Consider the following 18,628-nt stretch of genomic DNA (forward strand, 5'->3'; position numbering starts at 1 on the left):
AACTCCTGATCCTTCGGTCTCTATCTTTTGAGTGTTGGGATTGCAGTTATGAGCTGTCATGCCTGACTTTATTGTGTTATTTAAGTGTTCTCTCACTGTATTCATATAATGAGGCTTAAGTTGCTATGTGAGATGTATATATAAATGTAAAAAGAAAAACATATTTTAAAAGATTATATAGCCTAGACTGTTCTCAAACTTATTATGTAGATCCAGTTGGCCTTAAATATGTGGTCAGCCTGTTTCAGCCTCCTACATGCCTAGATCACATACTTGTACTCCCACTCTCTGATAAGAAAAGCAGATATTTCAGCAAAAAGGTACTTACTACCAAGCCTGACAACCTGAGTTCAACCTCTGGGACTCACATGTAGGAAAGAGAACTTAGTTTTTCAAGTTGTTCTCTTACCTCCAGCCTCCATGTACATCACAAACAATAGCAATACATTTTAAAACCTTAAAAGTCCAATGAAATGATATCTTGTTGCTGCATTTCAGTTGTTCAGGCTCTTAAGTTCAGTGTGTCTATATTATGGGAGCCATCTAATGACACATTCCTTCCACCCTTTCTCACTAGCTAAGCTACTATGAACTATGATTTGTACAGTAAATCATGATCTCATTTAACCTCAATTGGTTTGAACATACCAATTGAGTATGTCTACTTTTGCTCCTTTATATAGCAAATAACTTGCTGGGTTTTTTTCTCTTGAGAAAGCATCTCACTGTGTAACCCTAACTGGCCTGGAACTTCCTTTGTGGACCATCTCGCTCTGCCTTCTGAGTACTAGCATTAAAGCCAAGACCCACCCACCTAGCAGTGATTAACTTTTGATAATAAATAGAGGTAAACGTTAAACATGTCTGAACAGCACATAAATGTAAAATCATTTTAAAAAGAAAAATTTTATGATTGCCCATTTGAAATACTCCCCAACATTGTGATATGAAGAGATGAGATGCTATGGTACTCTGACTTTGGTGATCATGTGATTTACCATGTTGTGAATGATTGCTTGGTAATATTTTTGGTTAAAATTGGCTTATAACAGAAATTCTTTCAATTTTTAGTAAGCAAAAGAGAGAAGTTAACTTATACAAAACTAAAATGTCTATGGATGAGGGGCCTTGAACAAGTATTCTCTGACTCAGGGGTTTAATGATACCATTTAAATTTATCTCCTGGCTCTGTTTTGCCTCTGAATGGGAATTTCAACAGAGACTGGGAAGAGAGATGAATGGATGAGTGGATGGATAGATGGATGGGTGGGTGGGATGGATGATGGATAGATGGATAGATAGATAGATAGATAGATAGATAGATAGATAGATAGATAGATAGGACAGAAAGAAGGAAGGAAGACAGACAGACTCAGATAGACAGACAGCATAATGGCTTATAAAATGAGCCCTAGAATCAATCTGCTTGAGTCAAAATCTTGATCTTACCAATTCCTACAATTTCTAGCTGGATAACTTTGGGAAGATTATGTATAATCTTTTAGTGGCTCAGTTTCATCATCATTATAGTTAGGATAAAAAAGGATATCTATTTCATGAGGTATTGATAAAGGTTAGTGAGTTAAAATATCTGAGATGCTTAAACACTATCATCATTTGGTACTATATAAGTGCTGGTTTCTATTAATATAATCATTACTAATATTGTAGTTCAGGATCAGTTCATCTAGATACCAATAGACTCAACATGCAAGACAGTCCCCTTGCCAATAAACAAAAATCCTAGAGCTTTGTTTCTTTATATCTTATTTCAGAAATAATCTGTGTCCAGGAGTGTGAAATGTACTAGTTGGTTCATCTTGACTTAAGTGTTCTACTCCTAGAGGTGGATTTAGCGTGGTCTGAAGCATATTATGTGAGAGCAAAGGATAGGTGGCTCTCCCAATACAAACTCAGAGTATTATTAAGGAAAAGGGAAGTGGATTATTGGTGGTAAAATGAACCATGATCATTATAATGTTATGAGATCATATAGGTGGTCATGCAATGCTATAGCAATCTCTCTGGGGTCAATTCTTGGTAGTTTATGTCTTCCACTGGACAACATTTACCTTAAATTTGAATTGCTGCCAGGCATGGTGGCCCATACCTTTAATTCCAGCAGTTAGGAAGCAAAGGTTGGCAGATCCCTGTGATTTATGAATTTGTTTAGCCTGTTCTATTGCAGGCCAGCCAAGATTTGTATCTCATACACACACACACACACACACACACACATTACATTTTGTGGGGTTGGAGAGATATGTCAGCAGTTAAGAACACTAATAGCTCTTCAAGAGGACTGGGGTTCAATTCCTAAAACCCACACATGGTGGCTCACAACCTTTTGTAACTCTGGATACAAAGGGAGATCTAATTCCCTCCTCAGGACACCAAGGGAACTGCCCACACAAAGCACAAACATATATGTAGGCAAAAATCCCATATACAAAATAATTTTACATTGTAAAAGCTGTAGTTTATATAAAAACAGTAGTTGTTAAAATACTAAATTTAATATATATTTAAAATTATTTCATTATTATAGCTGTATGTCTATATGTTGTGAGTATGGGCACGTGTGTGCTACAGTGTGCATGTGCAGGTCAGATGACAACTTTTGAAAGTTGAATCTTTTCTTTTACCATGGAGTCCTCAGGTAGGTATTAGCCATCTGATTTGGGTGCTGGGAACTGAATTCAGGTCCTCTGGAAGAACAGCAAGTGCTCTTAATCCCTGACCCAGCTCTTCACACCTTCCCCCAAGATATACATGACACTATCTTCTAAAATCCCAGACAGTTGTCTTCTATTATAACTATTTTTTATTAATTATAAAGATAAACTCAAATTTGTCACTGAAATTGAGAGCCTGTTTTTATAGCTAGATGAGCCAATATTATTTTTGCTTCTGTTTTTGCATATATATGTGTATGTATGCTGGTCATGTGTATTTGTGTTTTTGCATGTGTATGGGCACACATATTGTCTTAGTTGTGATAAAGCATCATAACTAAAAGCACTTGGTTATGAAGGGTCCATTTGAGCTGACATTTGTAGTTCATCATAAAGAGAAGTCAAGGTAGCAATTCAAGACAGGAAACTGGAGGGAAGCAGGAACTGAAGCAGAAGTCATGGGAACACTACAAACTGGCATGCTCCTTATGGCATGCCCAGTCTGCTTTCTTATAGCATCACCAGTTCAGGGGTAGCACAGCACACAATGTGGTCCTTCCCACATCAATCACCAAACAAGTAAATGCCCCACAGATCATTGCCATGGGGTTATTTTCTCAGTTGATGTTCCTTCTTCCCAAATGACTTTATCTTCTGTAAGGCTGACACAGAACTAGCTATCACATACAGGTATGTAGGCATGTATGCCCATGTATTCACATGTGTGTGGAGGTCAGATACTGACACTGGGTGCTCTCCTTGATTGCTCTCCACTTTATGTGTTCAGTTAAGGTCTTCCTCTTGAATTCAGAGCTCACTGATTCAGCTAGGATGGCTAGAGAGCTTTAATTGTCTCTGCCTTCCAAGGTGCTAGGATTATAGGTGGGCCACCATGCCCACCTGTCATGTATGTGGGTGCTGGAGATCCAACCTTAAGTCCTCATGTTTGTGTGGTAAGTGGTTTTCCTGAAAGCCATCTCCACACCCCTGTTGTTACTTTTACCTATTCAAAAGAAATATAAAGATACAGAATTTGAAATTTATATATAGTAAGCTATCTTGACCAGTTTTGTAGAATAGAACTTTCTACAGTACTGGAAATGTTGTATAATTTGTGATGTCTAGCATGGTAGCCACTGATCACTTGTAGTTATTGTCTATTTCAAGGTTGAGTAGTGCCACTGATGAACTGGATTTATTAACCTAATTTTAAGAGATTTTGATTTAAATAGCCATTGGTGGCTGCTGGATGCCTCTTAGATACTGCAATTCTGCATAGAAGCTTCAAATAAGAGAATAACTGTAAAGTACCCATCGTGTAGTGGTGAATTTGTTAAACTGCTTTGGCTACTGGATTTGCAAATGTGACACACACACACACACACACACACACACACACACACTGGTCTAGCCCAACCACCTATTTCATCAATTTCACAAGTGCACATGCACATTTATATATATACACATTACCTACACATGTATATATCAATACCCATATGTGTATACATACATATAGACAGACATATATTCATATATACATTTGGTGGATGAAGTGGAGCCCTAAAAAGCCACACTTTATTTCTTCTCTATAACCTTTTTATACCTTCTTAGACAAAAGTTCTTTATAAAATTACCTCATAGATAAAATGTTACACAAAAGGGAAGTTACAAAAGGATGTTGATAGTTAAGTTCAAAGCAGTGTTTCATTCTATAAACTCATAAGTCCAAAGCAACAGTTTCACATGGCCTTGCTTTATCATGGCTCACACCTGTGGTCTCATCCTTGGACCTGACCTAGAATGAATGTTTTTCCTTGATCACAAATCTATATCTCTTCTTAGTGTAATTTATGAAAGCTCATTGTATTCCATATTATGCAGCCTTTCCTTACTATTCTATGGGGAGGGTACATGTTCTCTTCTTGATTCTAACTTTATTATCTTTCTGGCAAAACAACTAAAACCATCTCTTTAAATTTTCTTCCTAAAATTATTTGAATCAAATCAGGAATTCTATAGAGTCACTAATTTATCTAAATAGCATTAATTCATGAAAGCTCATCATCATTTTGACCCACAGGGAATTTTCCCAATAGGGTGGGCTGGCACCCAGGAATCATTGGACTATGTAATAATGGCAAGAAGGGCATATCAACAGTAAGAAGCAACCCCGGGAAGAAATCTCTGGGGCTGTGCCTCTCCTGAGTGCACCCACCATAGTCATGCATAGCGGTGGACCATCTCCAGGAAACTCACCTGCTTGCCAGAGCTTTTCTTAGGTGGCTTCTGTCAATGAATTATTTTAGATAAACTCCTACTATCCTTTGTTTTATTTTCCTATATGGAAGGGTTGAACCGTGGTCCTCTGTAAGAACAAGTGCTCTTAACTGCTGAGCCATCTCTCCAGTCCTTCATCCATTTCTTTAATCCATGTTTCAATGATGCTATTAAGTTTTTGTACTGGAAACCAACTTCTAGAAAGCTTGGCATTATGTGGGCCATGATGAAAGTTTGGTTAAATTGGATGGGTGGTTCTCAGTACTGATAACATTTTACAATAATTTAAACAAACAAACAGACATTATCTTGGCCTGAGATGTAACCGTGTTCTTACCTAGATTACTGAGTTTGATCCCTAACACCAAATAAACTGAGTGTGATTGCTTCTACCAGTAATTTTAGCATTCGAGAGGTGAGGGAAGAGGATCAGAAGTTCACAGTCATCCTTAGCCACATTTTGAGTACCAGGACAACCTGGGACATGTCAGTCCTTGTTTAAAAATACATACATTATTTTGTGTTTTTTGTTTTTTTTTGTTTGTTTGTTTTGTTTTGAGATAGATGTGGCTTCAATCTCACTATGTAGCTAAGTTGTCCTTGAATTCATGATCTTTCTTTTTCAGTATCCCCAATGCTAGGATTATAGGTGTGTTCACCATGCTCAAGTTTAAAACTATGTTAAAATAAAATATATTGAGACATAAAGAAAATGCAGATAAATTATTTTATTTTATTTTATTTATGAGGTAGGGTCTATCTATATATTCTCGACAGGTCTCACTCTCTAGCCCAGACTGGCTTGAAATGCCATCCTTTTGCCTCAGCTTCCTGTAAGCTGGGATTATAATCATGAGGCACTATGTTCCATAACATATTTATTTTAAATATAAAGTTGATGGATTTTGTATAATCACCACATTCAAGATATAGAATGTATTAGTCAGTCTAAGACATAAAATATCTCTTTATTCTCAAATTATTGCTTTTTACTCTGTCCTGGTCAGTTCTGGCTGAAACCAATCATTGTTAGTCTACTCCTTTCAGAGTTACGATGTTATGGACACGGGAATGTTAAGAACACAAACATGACAAGTGCATGGTCAGTGTGGCTGCAACAGCAAGTGTAAGTTAAGGTACACTGCTTGAGAGTATCATAAATTACTTCAACACTGTTGTCTTTCAGAGTCGAGGAATACAGGGGCAGGGGGGAAGGGCAACTACATCAAAGAAATTTCTGGAGTAATATTTTCCTTTGTCTTTCTACAGTGTACAACTGGACCGTGGACGAGGTGATACAGTGGCTGATTATCTATGTGGAGCTGCCACAGTATGAGGAGACCTTCCGCAAGCTGCAGCTTACTGGCCACGCCATGCCAAGGTTAGAAACTGAGCGGGATTTTTCTCTTGAGGGTGTAGGGAACAGTCTGGGAGTGGGTCTGCCTTCAGGTTGCTCTGGACAGTTCAGTAAGGCTTCATCCTCAGCAGAGTCTGTAACCAGCTGCTCTTCTCATACCTATTGTGTGTTTGCTCTAAAGCATGAAGGCCACTTTGTTTTGTTTTCTTATGTAATAATTTTTATCATATCAATAGCTTCCATTTGTTGACTGCTGAGTATATGCCAGGCATGCTCAGTGGGTGAAGTACTTGCTAAGCTTATGACTTGGAGTTCAATCCCTGGAATCCACATGACGGAAAGGGAAAACTCACTCCCATAAACGGATCTATACACATGCACTAGAGAACATGACCTCCCTGCCCCATACACTACAAGTAAATAAAGAAAACTGATTTATTAAGTCTATTGTGAGGACTCAGTGATCAGTGAGAGTTGTCTTAGGGACTCTGTTGCTGTAGCGAAACACCATGACCAAAAAAGCAAATTGGGAAAGAAAGGATTTATTCAGCTTACACTTCCACGTTATTGTTATCACCAAAGGAAGCCAGGACAGGAACTGAAGCTGGGATGGAGACAGGAGTAGAGGCCATGGAGGGGTGCTGCTTACTGGCTTGCTTCCCTTGGCTTGCTCAGCTTGCTTCTTTATAGAACCTAAGACGACTAGCCCAGGGACGGCACCACCTATAGTGGGCTTGACCATTCCAAATTGATCACTAATTGAGAAAATGCCTTATAACTAGATCTCATGGAGGCTTTTCCTCAACGGAGGCTCCTTCTCTGATGACTCCAGCTTGTGTCAAGTTGCCCGGAAACAAGCCAATACACAAGTGAAATAGCAGAACACTATTAGATAGTGTTAGTAAATACTATCACTGGTGTCACTGAGAATTAGCTCATAGGACGAATGGTGATAATACAAAATCCATTTTGCAGAAGTGACCTAAATAGTTTAAGAATTCCCAGGCTTTCAGAAAGCACCCCACTTTACGTAAATTACACAGAAGCCCAGGTGTGGTTGTGAATGTCATTAATCCAAATACTCCAAGAGGCAGAAGACAGTGGATCTTTGTTAGTTGGAGCGCAGCCTGGTTTACCTAGTGACTTCCAAGACAGCCAGGGATACACAGAGACCTTGTGACAAAAAATAAAATGAAAAATTCACATAAAGAAGAATTGAGGTCGCTGGGGAGGAGCCAAGCAGCTTATGATTAGAAAAGTGAGAATGCTTAGGACTGGAAGCCAGATCTCCTGCCCAGTTGCTCACAGTGCCTCATTACCTCTCTCGTTAGGTGCCCTTGATTGCCTTCCAAGTTCAGAGGAGGAATAGCTGCCATTCCTTCATGCTCATACAGAAGTAGAAAACACTCACTGTGATGTCAGAAGCTTTTCTTCTAACTGAGGGAATAAAGCTATGTAGTAGAAAAGATAACCAATGGAACAGGGTAGTAAGTGTTAACTATGCCCTTAGAGGACTCAGGCACATGGTTTCCATCTTTTTGTATCTTGTATTCATCTTTTTTATACCGGCTGTGTTTTAACAGAAAAATGAGGAAATCCAATTTTTCTTCAGTCATTTTAGTTTTTAATAAGTCAAAGTCTTATTATCAGTGTGGTTAAAGGTCATAAAAACTACATTAATCTTATTAGGAGTAAACTGCATTGCACTTACTATCATAGTTATTAATAGAACTAACTCAGTGGTTTATAAGCAAGCTTATATGTAGTAGCAATGGGTTAGAATCAGGGCTGTTTAGAAGGCCCAAGAACAAGTGGGTTATTGAGCATAGTGTCTGACCTGGACTTGACAAGAGAAAACATTATTTCATGAAGAGAGGTGGGGACGAATATATAGAAGAATTCCTAGAAGCAGAAGTACAAGAGAAATCACTGGTGAGATTCTCAGCAAGTAAACTATGTTTGAGCCCACGAACTTTAAAACAAAAGCTAGGTATGTTGGTGCATATCTGTAATCCCAGCACTTCACAGTGAAATGGGAGGTGGAGACAGAATTTCTTGGAAGCCCATGAGCTAATTAGCCTGGAATTATGTCTCCTGGGAGAAATAAGAGAAACTTTCCTTCAACAATGTGGAAGGAGAGAATAAACTCCTGAAAGTTGTTCCCAGACCTCCACATGTAACCTGTGGCACATGCATGCCTTCACTCATACCATATTATATATATGTACACACATATATACATGCATACATACATACATACATAGGTACATACATACATACAACAAGAAGAAGAAATAAATAAGAAGTATAAAAATTGTAATTAGGTATGGGAATTTCCACAGATTGTTAATCCTTAGAGGGTAGAGTACTTAGGAGATTGTAGATATGGGGAGAGAGGGTGATCAAATTCTTGGTAAATACTCCCTGTTAGGAGACAACTTGGTGGTAGAAAGATGGCTCAGCAGCTAAGAAGAGTTGCTGCTCTTCCAGAGGACCTGGGTTCAATTCCCAGCACCTGTATGGGAGCCCAGCTATCTGGAACTCCAGTTCCAGAATATCCAGTGCCTTCTTCTGGCCTCTGTGGGTGCTACCTAGATCTAGTGTAGAGACATACACACAGGCAAAACACTCATAAACATAAAATAAAATAAACAAAATAAACTTACTTGTTTAGACTGTGTTCTAGGGTACAGAGGAGAGCAGTCACAAAAACTGAATGTGTTCCTGGGAGAGATAAATAATCATTCCAAAGAACGTTTTGATGTCTAGAACCTGACCCCTATTCTTTCTCTTAACAGGCTCGCTGTAACCAACACCACCATGACAGGGACTGTACTGAAAATGACAGACCGGAGCCACAGGCAGAAGCTGCAGCTGAAGGCCCTGGACACAGTGCTGTTTGGGCCTCCTCTCTGTGAGTCTTATGTAGAGGTCTACTGCTGTGCTGTGGAACCCAAAACCGTTGGGAATGTCTAGGCTGAATCCTGGGTCTCACTGGCTCTCCTACAAGACAGCAACTTTACTATCCACTGGCATTAAGATAGATAGATATATATAGCCTTATTTTAGTCTAGCCATATTTAAATATTTAATCTACTCATTCATTAAATATTTTAAGGAAAGATCCGGGTTTTGGTATTGCTGTGCTGGATCCTATAGAAAGACCTAGATGAATCAATCATATTCTGTCCTAGAGGGATAACATGAGCATTCCAGGTGAGGGATGTAGCTCAAGTGATAAAATGCTTACCTAGCCCTCATGAGGCCCTGGGTTCAACTTCTGCACAGCCAAACTAAAACCACTGTTCTTGGGGGCTCTTGAGATGGCGCAGTGGGTAAGAGCACCCGACTGCTCTTCCGAAGATCCGGAGTTCAAATCCCAGCAACCACATGATGGCTCATAACCATCTGTAACAAGATCTGACGCCCTCTTCTGGAGTGTCTGAAGACAGCTACAGTGTACTTACATATAATAAATAAATAAATCTTAAAAAAAACAAAAAACAAAAAACAAAAAAAAAAAAAAACACTGTTCTCTACTCTTGCAGAGTACTAGTCTATGTTCCAGTCTAGGTACAGAGAAAACACCATTTGGGACAGGTGGCACATCATCTCTGTCTTTCAGAGGGGGGTCTAACATTATCCCATGAATTTTCCAAGAGAAGACATTGTGGATGGAAGAAATAACTTAGATTAGGAAGGCTAAGATGCTAGGCGTGGTGGCGCATGCCTTTAATCCCAGCACTTGGGAGGCAGAGGCAGGTGGATTTCTGAGTTTGAGGCCAGCCTGGTCTACAAAGTGAGTTCCAGGAAAGCCAAAGCTACACAGAGAAACCCTGTCTCGAAAAACAAAAACAAAAAAACAAAAATAAAAAGGAAGGCTAAAACAAGTGGGTAATACATATAGGTCGAATGTTTCTTAGCAGTTCCCTGCCATCACTGTGTTTGTACAGAGGAAAGGGAATGATTGCTGAAAACTGTCCATGGGTGAATGAAAAAAGACTAAATGTGCTTTTAATGTAGCAATGGACACTTATTAAATAGTTTAGCCTCTGGAGTTTTGATTGGTGAAAATGGTTAGCTTTGCCATCCTTTTCTTATTTTAATGGAGCCAAGAAAGAACAAAAGAGACCACAATTTCTAACAGTGCATGGTGGTATACATTTCCAATCTTGTAAGGGAAGCTGAGTCAGGAGAATTTTGAGTAGTTGCCCACCTGGGCTGCATAGTAAAATGCTATGTATGTGAGGTTGGGGGTGTGTGCAGAAAGAAACTGAAGGCAGATCTCCTTTGAGGACCTGTACCTATTCTTGGGCATGTCTTATTTGCCTTAACTCTTTTTAAAGAAACCCATAAACCTGTTCTTGGGTGTGTTTTACTTTTTTCTTTCCTGAAAGCCTCTTTCTTAACAGTTATGCTTATGTCTATGTTAAAATATCTTTATCAACCCCCAACTCTGCTTTATAAAAGGGAAAGGAAGAAACTACAGACTAAATCAAGTACTCTAGCTGGAAGAATCATGTAACATAACGACCAGAGTCCAGGCTCCATCTGCTAGGTCCAGATGATGAGAGCAGGAGAAGCCTTAATGGAAGAGGTTAAACTGGCACTCTAACAAGGACTTGAAGAGTTTTTTCTAGAAATATAATTTATATGCTGACTGTGATCTAGAGTAGAGGTGGTCAGAGGTTAGAAAACTACTCCTGAGATAAGCAGAAGTATCATAGCTAAGAATATCTCATGCCATCTAGATTAGAATAGCTATAACAACAACCATAATAGTAGTTTCAGCTAGGCGTGGCAGGACACACCTTTAATCCCAGCACTCAGGAGGCAGAGACAGGCAGATCTTTGAGTTTAGGCCATTGTGGTCTACTTACAGGTTCCAGGCCAGCTAGGCTACACATAAGACCCTGTCTTAAAAAAAAAAAAAAGTTTGGACTTTTTGTTTCTTTTTAGACTTTTAAATTGTTTGTTAGCTTATTTTAGTTATTTCTCTTGTGTGTATGTGTTTATACACGTTTACTGGTGTGCACATGCAGATGACAGAAAAGGGTCTTGGGTCTTTCAGAGCTTACTGGCATTTGTAGGATACCTAGCTTGTTATGTGGGTGTTGTGATCCAAATTCTGGTCCTCTTGAGTGTATAGAAAGTACTTCAACTGCTGAACCATCTTTCCAGCTCCTAATAATAGTTTCTAAATAATGAAAAATAAGATATGAAAAGTTGCAACTCTCCAGCTTTGTCAATAATAATGTAAAATGGTACAGTTACTGTGAAAAAGTCTGGTGATCCTACAAAACTTAAACATAAGAGTTACCACAACCCAGCAATTACATATATAAGTATATATCCACAAGAATTAAAACAGGTACTCAAATGAGCACATTTATACATATGTTCATAATAGCATATGTCTAAGACTAAATGAAGAAATATCCTGAACATTCATGAACAGATAAGTGAATAAACAAATTGTATTACATACATGCAGTGGAGTGTTTTCAGCCATAAAATAGGAGTTCTGATACACACTGTAGTATAGATACCTAAAAAACCCATTATGCTAAATTACAGAAGCTAGCATAGAAGGTCATATTCTGTGTTTCCATTTATATGAAGCATCCAGAATAGGTAAATCAATAGACACATTCTAGAATCAAAATACATGTTGCTGGTGGGCAGGAACTGGAAAGAGGAGGGAATGAGGAGAAAATGTTTATTGCGTGGGGAAAAGATTCTTTTTGATGCAGGGTCTTACTCTGAAATCTAGACTTGCCTTGAGCTTGTGATAATATTCCTGTCCCAGTCTCCTAAGTGCTAGGATTACAGACATAAGTCAAGGACTCCAACCCCTCCACCCCCTCCCACACAAGGTCTTATTCTAGAACTCAGTCTTGGTCTTGGATTCTTTTTGTTTGTTTGGTTTTGGTTTTTTCAAGACAGGATTTCTCTGTGTAGCCCTGGCTGTCCCAGAACTCACTCTGTAGACCAGGCTGGCCCTGAACTCAGAAATCTGCCTGCCTCTGCCTCCTAAGTGCTGGGATTAAAGGCGTGCGCCACCATGCCCAGCTTGGTCTTGGATTCTTGACAGCGCTCTCCTGTTTCAGCTTCCCAGGGGGATTATAGACTTTTTCTTTCATTCTCAGCACTAGGGTTCAAACTAGGGCCCTACACATGCTAGATAGGCACCTTACTAAGCTATTCATTTCATAATTTTATTTCGAGACAAAGTCTCACTAAGTTTCCTATGCCAACCTTGAAATCATTCTTGTGTAGGGTATCTAGCTGAGAAATGATGATAATGATGATGATGATGATATATTATTAATATTATTAGTTATATATTGATTATTATACATTGATAAAGTATATTATTAATTATATTACTACTATCCTCATTATTATTATTTGTCACTGGGAACTGAGCCCAAGTCTTTTTCATATGATAGGCAAATGGTCTTCTGCTGAGCTACACACATCCCCAGCTTTCTTCTTTCCCCATTTCCATCTCCTACAAAGTATCTGGATTTCACTATGTATCCTTGGCTGTTCTAGCGATTACTATGTTTATTAGGCTGGCCTCAAATACACAGAGGTCCACCAGCCCCTTCCTCCTGAGTGTTGGGATTAAAAATGTATGCCACCACACCCAGTCCCCTCCTCTTTATTCATGGGCAGTAAGTTTTACTTTGGAGCGATAGAATTGCTTTGGAACTAGTAGAGTTGGTATTGACATATTTGGGATGTACTGTATGCCCCTGAGTTGTTTGTTTAAAAACAGTTAATTTGTATTATATGAATTTTGCCTCAAGATACTGCTTTGAAAAAGTTATTTTGTATGCCTGTTTGTGAGCCTGAGTGTGTATATTTGCACTGCATAATCCTAGGTACCCACAGAGGCCGGGAGAGGGCATTGGATCTCCTGGAACTGGAGTTCCAGGTGCTCGTGTGCTGTTCAATGACTGCTGGGAACTGAAGCACCGCCCTCTGCAAAAGCAGCCGGTGCTCTTAACTGCTGAGCCATCTCCCCAGTCTCCCTCTTTAAAAACAAAACAAAACAAAAACAAAAACATAAGAAGCAAATGGAAGAAAATATAAATTATATTTTTTCAAAATTTAAAACTTTTGTATATCAAAGGACATATCAAGAGAATAAAGAATAGCTGGACATGGTGACATATATCTTTACTTTTAGCACTTGGGAATGCACTGAGTTGGCACTATTCTCTTTACCATATCTTAGGGAAGGATGAGAAATAAGCCTTCAGAATTGTTCTCAGGCCTATTATCCAATCCAAAGTAGGACTTGGCTGGTAGAGAGATAGGCACAGACTTTATTATGTTAGTATGTGCATGTATGCTTAAGAGAAACAATTCCTTCTAAGTTGAAAGGTCTGCCTTTTACAAGAGGAATCACTGAGGAGAAGATGCAGTGAATTGCAAGCTAAGTGTGCCCTGAGTGCCCTGATTCACTGTGCCCTCCCTGTCCGGCAGTGACTCGCCATAATCACCTGAAGGACTTCATGCTGGTGGTGTCTATCGTTATTGGTGTGGGTGGCTGCTGGTTTGCCTATATCCAGAACCGTTACTCTAAGGAGCATATGAAGAAAATGATGAAGGATCTGGAAGGGTTACACCGGGCTGAGCAGAGTCTGCATGACCTTCAGGAAAGGTAAGACCTTGCTTCTTTACCACAGACCTGGTACTGCCAGCTCTGGAAGTCTCCTTGGGCACCCTGTTGACATGGTTGTAAAAGCTATACCATCCTTTTCGAACTATTCTGAGTTCCTAGCTTCCTGCCATCCAATTCAGTTGCCCTGGGTAGATACTCCTCTTGAGAGGAACTTTCATTCTATTTTATTTAAAACCAACCAACCAAACTAAAGCCCCACCTTTTTCTCTCTAAGCCTGAAAGGGAGAAATGCATAGCTGCTAGAAGTGTAGAGCTTCCCTGGCAGGGGGCAAGTTATGATCATTCTACTCAGTCTCCTACATCTCCATCGCTTATTTTCTCATGCAAATGGATACAGCTAACTGTTTCCCATGGCTCCCAAAGAAACCTAATAAATCTAGCTAGCCATCATGGTGCCACATGTCTATGATCCTAGCATTTTGGAGGTGGAGGCAGAAGGATCAAGAGTACAAGGTTATCCTAGACTACTAATATGTTTGAGACTGGGCTACATAAGACTGTTTCAAAAAGAAAACAAAAAGGGCTGAAAATACTGTTGATATCAGTTGACAGAGTATATGCCTAACCTGTGCCAAGCTCCACATAAAACTGGACTTAGAGGTCTGCCTAGAAGGTGCTTTAGCCGGTAACGGTGCAGCCAAACTCACATGCTAAGTTTAATACCAGAACCCACGTGTTAGAAGAAGAGGACTGATTCCTGGAAGTTGTTCTTTAATCTCTACATGTATGCTGTGGCTCCAGTGTGTGTGTGCATAAGCATACATACACACACTAAATGTAAAACCTTTAAAAAAACAAAACAAAACTGAGCTTGGAGGCAGGGGGATTAGAAGTTCATCATCATCATTCACTATAAAGCAAGTTTGAAGTCAGCCTGCTCTTAAGACCCTGTCTCATAAAGAAGTAAAGAAATAGATTAACCTCGCCGGGTGGCGCACACCTTTAATCCGAGCACTTGGGAGGCAGAGGCAGGAGAATTTCTGAGTTCCAGGCCAGCCTGGTCTACAGAGTGAGTTCCAGGACAGCCAGGGCTATACAGAGAAACCCTGTCTCGAAAACAAGCAAACAAACAAACAAAAAAAAACAAAAACAAAAAAGAAATAGAGTAACCTCATTAAAAAATTCTCATATTATTCCCTTCATTCTTTCTTATATACTCTAAGTACTTTATTGACTTCTGCAGTATTCCTTTTTAGAACCTTTTGTCATTAATACTCTGAAGGATGGGGCTAAACAGGTGGCTTAGAAGTTAAGAGCATCACTATTGGTTGCTTTTCCTAGAGGATTATGATTCCCAGCACCCACATGGTGGCTCACAACCATCTTTAAATCAGTTCTAGAGGATCTGACATCTTCTGTCCTCCATGGCCACACACACACACACACACACACACACACACACACACACACACACCCTAAAGGACTTGATTAGAGAACATGCTATCACTTTGATAGTCTATGATTCTTTTGAAACTGTCAGAAGATAGAGTTTTGAATAGAGATTCTAGTCGGGAAGCATTCCTGTACTCTAGAATCTAGAATTCTGCTCTCTGTTGGCAACTACAAGGGATTCTCTATTCCTAGGGGAACAAAAGTCATGAATGTAGACAGTGCAGATACTCCTAATGCAGGCTCCTCTCCACCTTATAGCATAAGCATGCAAAGGAGTTAGACAGATCCCAGAGCTAAGTGAGTATGACACTGTAATCAGATGCTCCAGAAAGATGGGCAGGGAAGGACAGGCCATTAAGGTTGAATATATGGGTGGGACCTTGAGGCACACAGATCTGTTCAGTGGATGTAAAAGTCACTAAGAGGTCAGTGCAAGTTTTGGAGTTGGTTTGGTTTTATCAAGGGGAGAGACTTACTTCAGGATCATTTTTTTTTTTAAGGAAATGATTGACAGCCTAGTAACATTTGGGAAGGCTGCAGAAATCAAATAGAAATAAAGCCTGAAATTGATGTCTGAGAATATAAGATTGCCTATAATCCTAGCATTTGAGAGGTGAAGGTGAATCAGTTCAAAATCAATCTAAGCTACACAGGAAATTCCAAGTCACCCCTAGGGTATAAGACCCAGTCTCAAACCATCTACTGAAAGGAGCTGGTTTTTCCCTACCCATGTGTGAGTGTGTGTGAGAGTGTGTGTGATACATATGTGTGTTTTGAGACATGATCTCACCATGTAGTCCAGGTCTAGGCTGGCTTTGAACTCATAGTAATCCTCTTGCCTTAGATTTTTAAGAGCTGAATTATAAGTTTGCACCACCAACCTAGTTTCTTTAGTTTTTTTCTGTGTGTGTGTGGGGGGGGGGACTGGGGTCAAAGGGAGTGGGAGCAGGGACTCTCTGTGTAGCCCAGTCTGGCCTGGAATTCATGGTGATCCTGTCTCAGCTTCCTAAGTGTTGGAATTACAGGAGTTCACTAACATGTCAGAGATATTTAAAGGGCTACTTTTAAGAAGCAGACAGTATTTTCTTCGGATGAGTGAGGAAAAGCTTTTTTTATGATCAAGGTTTCTTTTTGGTTTGAAGTCTCTTATTTACATTAATTTATTGTTTTTACAATTATTATTATTATTATTAGTAGTAGTAGCAGTAGCAGTAGTAGCAGTGGCAGTAGTAGTATTTAAATAATCCCTGGCTGGCCTGGATCTCACTCGTAGACCAGGACGCCTGGAACTCAGAGATCTTCCTGCTTCCGTCTCTCAAGTGTTTAGACTAAAGGGATACATACACCTGGCCCATGAGCTGGGTATCGAAAAAAAATATTTTCTTTTTTGAGATAGGGTTTTTCTATGTAACCTTGGCTTTCCTGGAACTCACTCTATAGACCAGGCTGGCCTCGAACTCAGAAATCCCACATGCCTCTGCCTCCCAAGAGCTGGGATTAAAGGCGTGCGCCACCACTGCCCAACCTGAAATTGATAGATACTATTATTCCTGTCTTAGAGTTGAGGAAATGAAGTCTAGGAAGGTCACATGTCAGCAGTGAACAATAACTTTTTCCAAAGATTTTTTTAATGTGTATGAGTCTTTTGCCTGCATGTCTGTATGTGTACTACATGTGTGTCTGGTAACAGATACCAGAGGCGGGCATCAGATCCCCTGGAACTAGAGTTACAGCCACTTGTGAGCCACCCTATGGGTGTATGAAACAGATCCTAGTCCTCTGGTAGAGCAGAAATACTCTTGACTGCTGAGCCATTTCTCCAACCCCCTGAGCTCTGAGTTTTGACACTCTCCAGCAGCAACAGCAGCAGCTTTACCAGATTCATTTCTATGAGCTTAGCTTTTAGAGAGCAAGAGGAGTTTGATTTCTAAGCTGATTCATGGTTACTTTGCTGGGCCCTTGCTTTGTGCCCTTTGCCAACTAGGGGCTAACTGCTGCTGTCTAAACAATTCCCATACTTCATTTGTCTGAAAAACATGCACTGTTTTCATTCCAAAGACAAAAGAATCTAAGCAAGAGGCATTCCAAGTTTGGGGATAAAACTTAAGCTTCCAGCCCTCCCTGCTCTCCTAATCCTCCTGAGCTTAATGACCCTGTAGTGCCAAGCAAGAGACAGACCCCCCGCCAGACTTGTGCACATACACATGCCCTTCTCTGACAGAGTATAGAGGCCACATGCCACTTTGTTCCTCATATCTATAGAAATGCACAGCAAGTTTTGGTGTGAGTACACTATATATACATTACAACTAGGTTTCACTGGTTTCAAAACAATTCTTTGAGTTAGGCAAGAATTTTGTTTCCTTCTTACTATGAAGAAGCAGGTGAAATGTCCCTAGTCACACAAGTGTTCGAGCCACAGTCATGAGATTTCAGTTGGGCTGCTTAATTGTACATTTATTTGCTCATTTCTCCACATAATATTATACATTGATCTGTCTTTACTAGGTAATAGAAAGGTGTGGTAATACTGGCCTTTTCAGGAGAGGCTGTTTTGGAGGCAATAGCATTTCAGTGAAGCATTGAATCTCTCGTGGTACAGTTTCTTGCAGTTGTGTCATGGGACAGTAGACATCAGCAAGACTGGAGATGGGGGGAAATGGCACCTCTGATGTTTTTTTAGCTATGCATGTATTGCCATCTGGTGTCCATTCTAAGGAAAAGCAACTCCTTCTCCAAGGGCACAATAGGTAGAAAATTACTTGTATTGCAGAACTGCTGGTAACCCACTGTTTTTCTCCCTTTCTTTCTTTCTTTCTTTCTTTCTTTCTTTCTTTCTTTCTTTCTTTCTTTCTTTCTTTCTTTCTTTCTTTCTTTCTTTCTTTTTTCTTTTTTCTTTCCTTCCTTCCTTCCTTCCTTCCTTCCTCCCTTCCTTTCTAGGATTTATTTTATTTATATGAGTACATTGTAGCTGTCTTCAGACCCACCAGAAAAGGGTATCAGATATCAGATCCCATTACGGATGGTTGTGAACCACCATGTGGTTGCTGGGAATTGAACTCAGGACCTTTGGAAGAGCAGTCAGTGCTTGTAACCGCTGAGCTATCTCTCCAGCTCCCATTGTTGTTTCTGTTTCTCCTTCTCCTTCTCCTTCTCCTTCTCCTTCTCCTTCTCCTTCTCCTTCTCCTTCTCCTTCTCCTTCTCCTTCTCCTTCTCCTTCTCCTTCTC

General features: G+C 39.8%; 1 protein-coding gene across 4 annotated transcripts in view; it reads left to right on the forward strand.

Annotated features, from left to right (window-relative positions):
- Stim1 (stromal interaction molecule 1) overlaps positions 1–18,628 on the forward strand; it is a 180,512-nt gene that overhangs the window by 142,043 nt on the left and 19,841 nt on the right. For all 4 annotated transcript variants that reach the window (XM_021199447.1, XM_029539084.1, XM_021199457.2 and 1 more), the window contains exons 4-6: positions 6,225–6,336; positions 9,111–9,226; positions 13,810–13,987. In XM_021199447.1, the coding sequence (XP_021055106.1) occupies positions 6,225–6,336; positions 9,111–9,226; positions 13,810–13,987 (406 nt within the window). The remainder of the gene's footprint in view (positions 1–6,224; positions 6,337–9,110; positions 9,227–13,809; positions 13,988–18,628) is intronic.

Source organism: Mus pahari, chromosome 1, assembly GCF_900095145.1.
Source record: "Mus pahari chromosome 1, PAHARI_EIJ_v1.1, whole genome shotgun sequence".
In the NCBI taxonomy this organism is placed as follows: domain Eukaryota; kingdom Metazoa; phylum Chordata; class Mammalia; order Rodentia; family Muridae; genus Mus; species Mus pahari.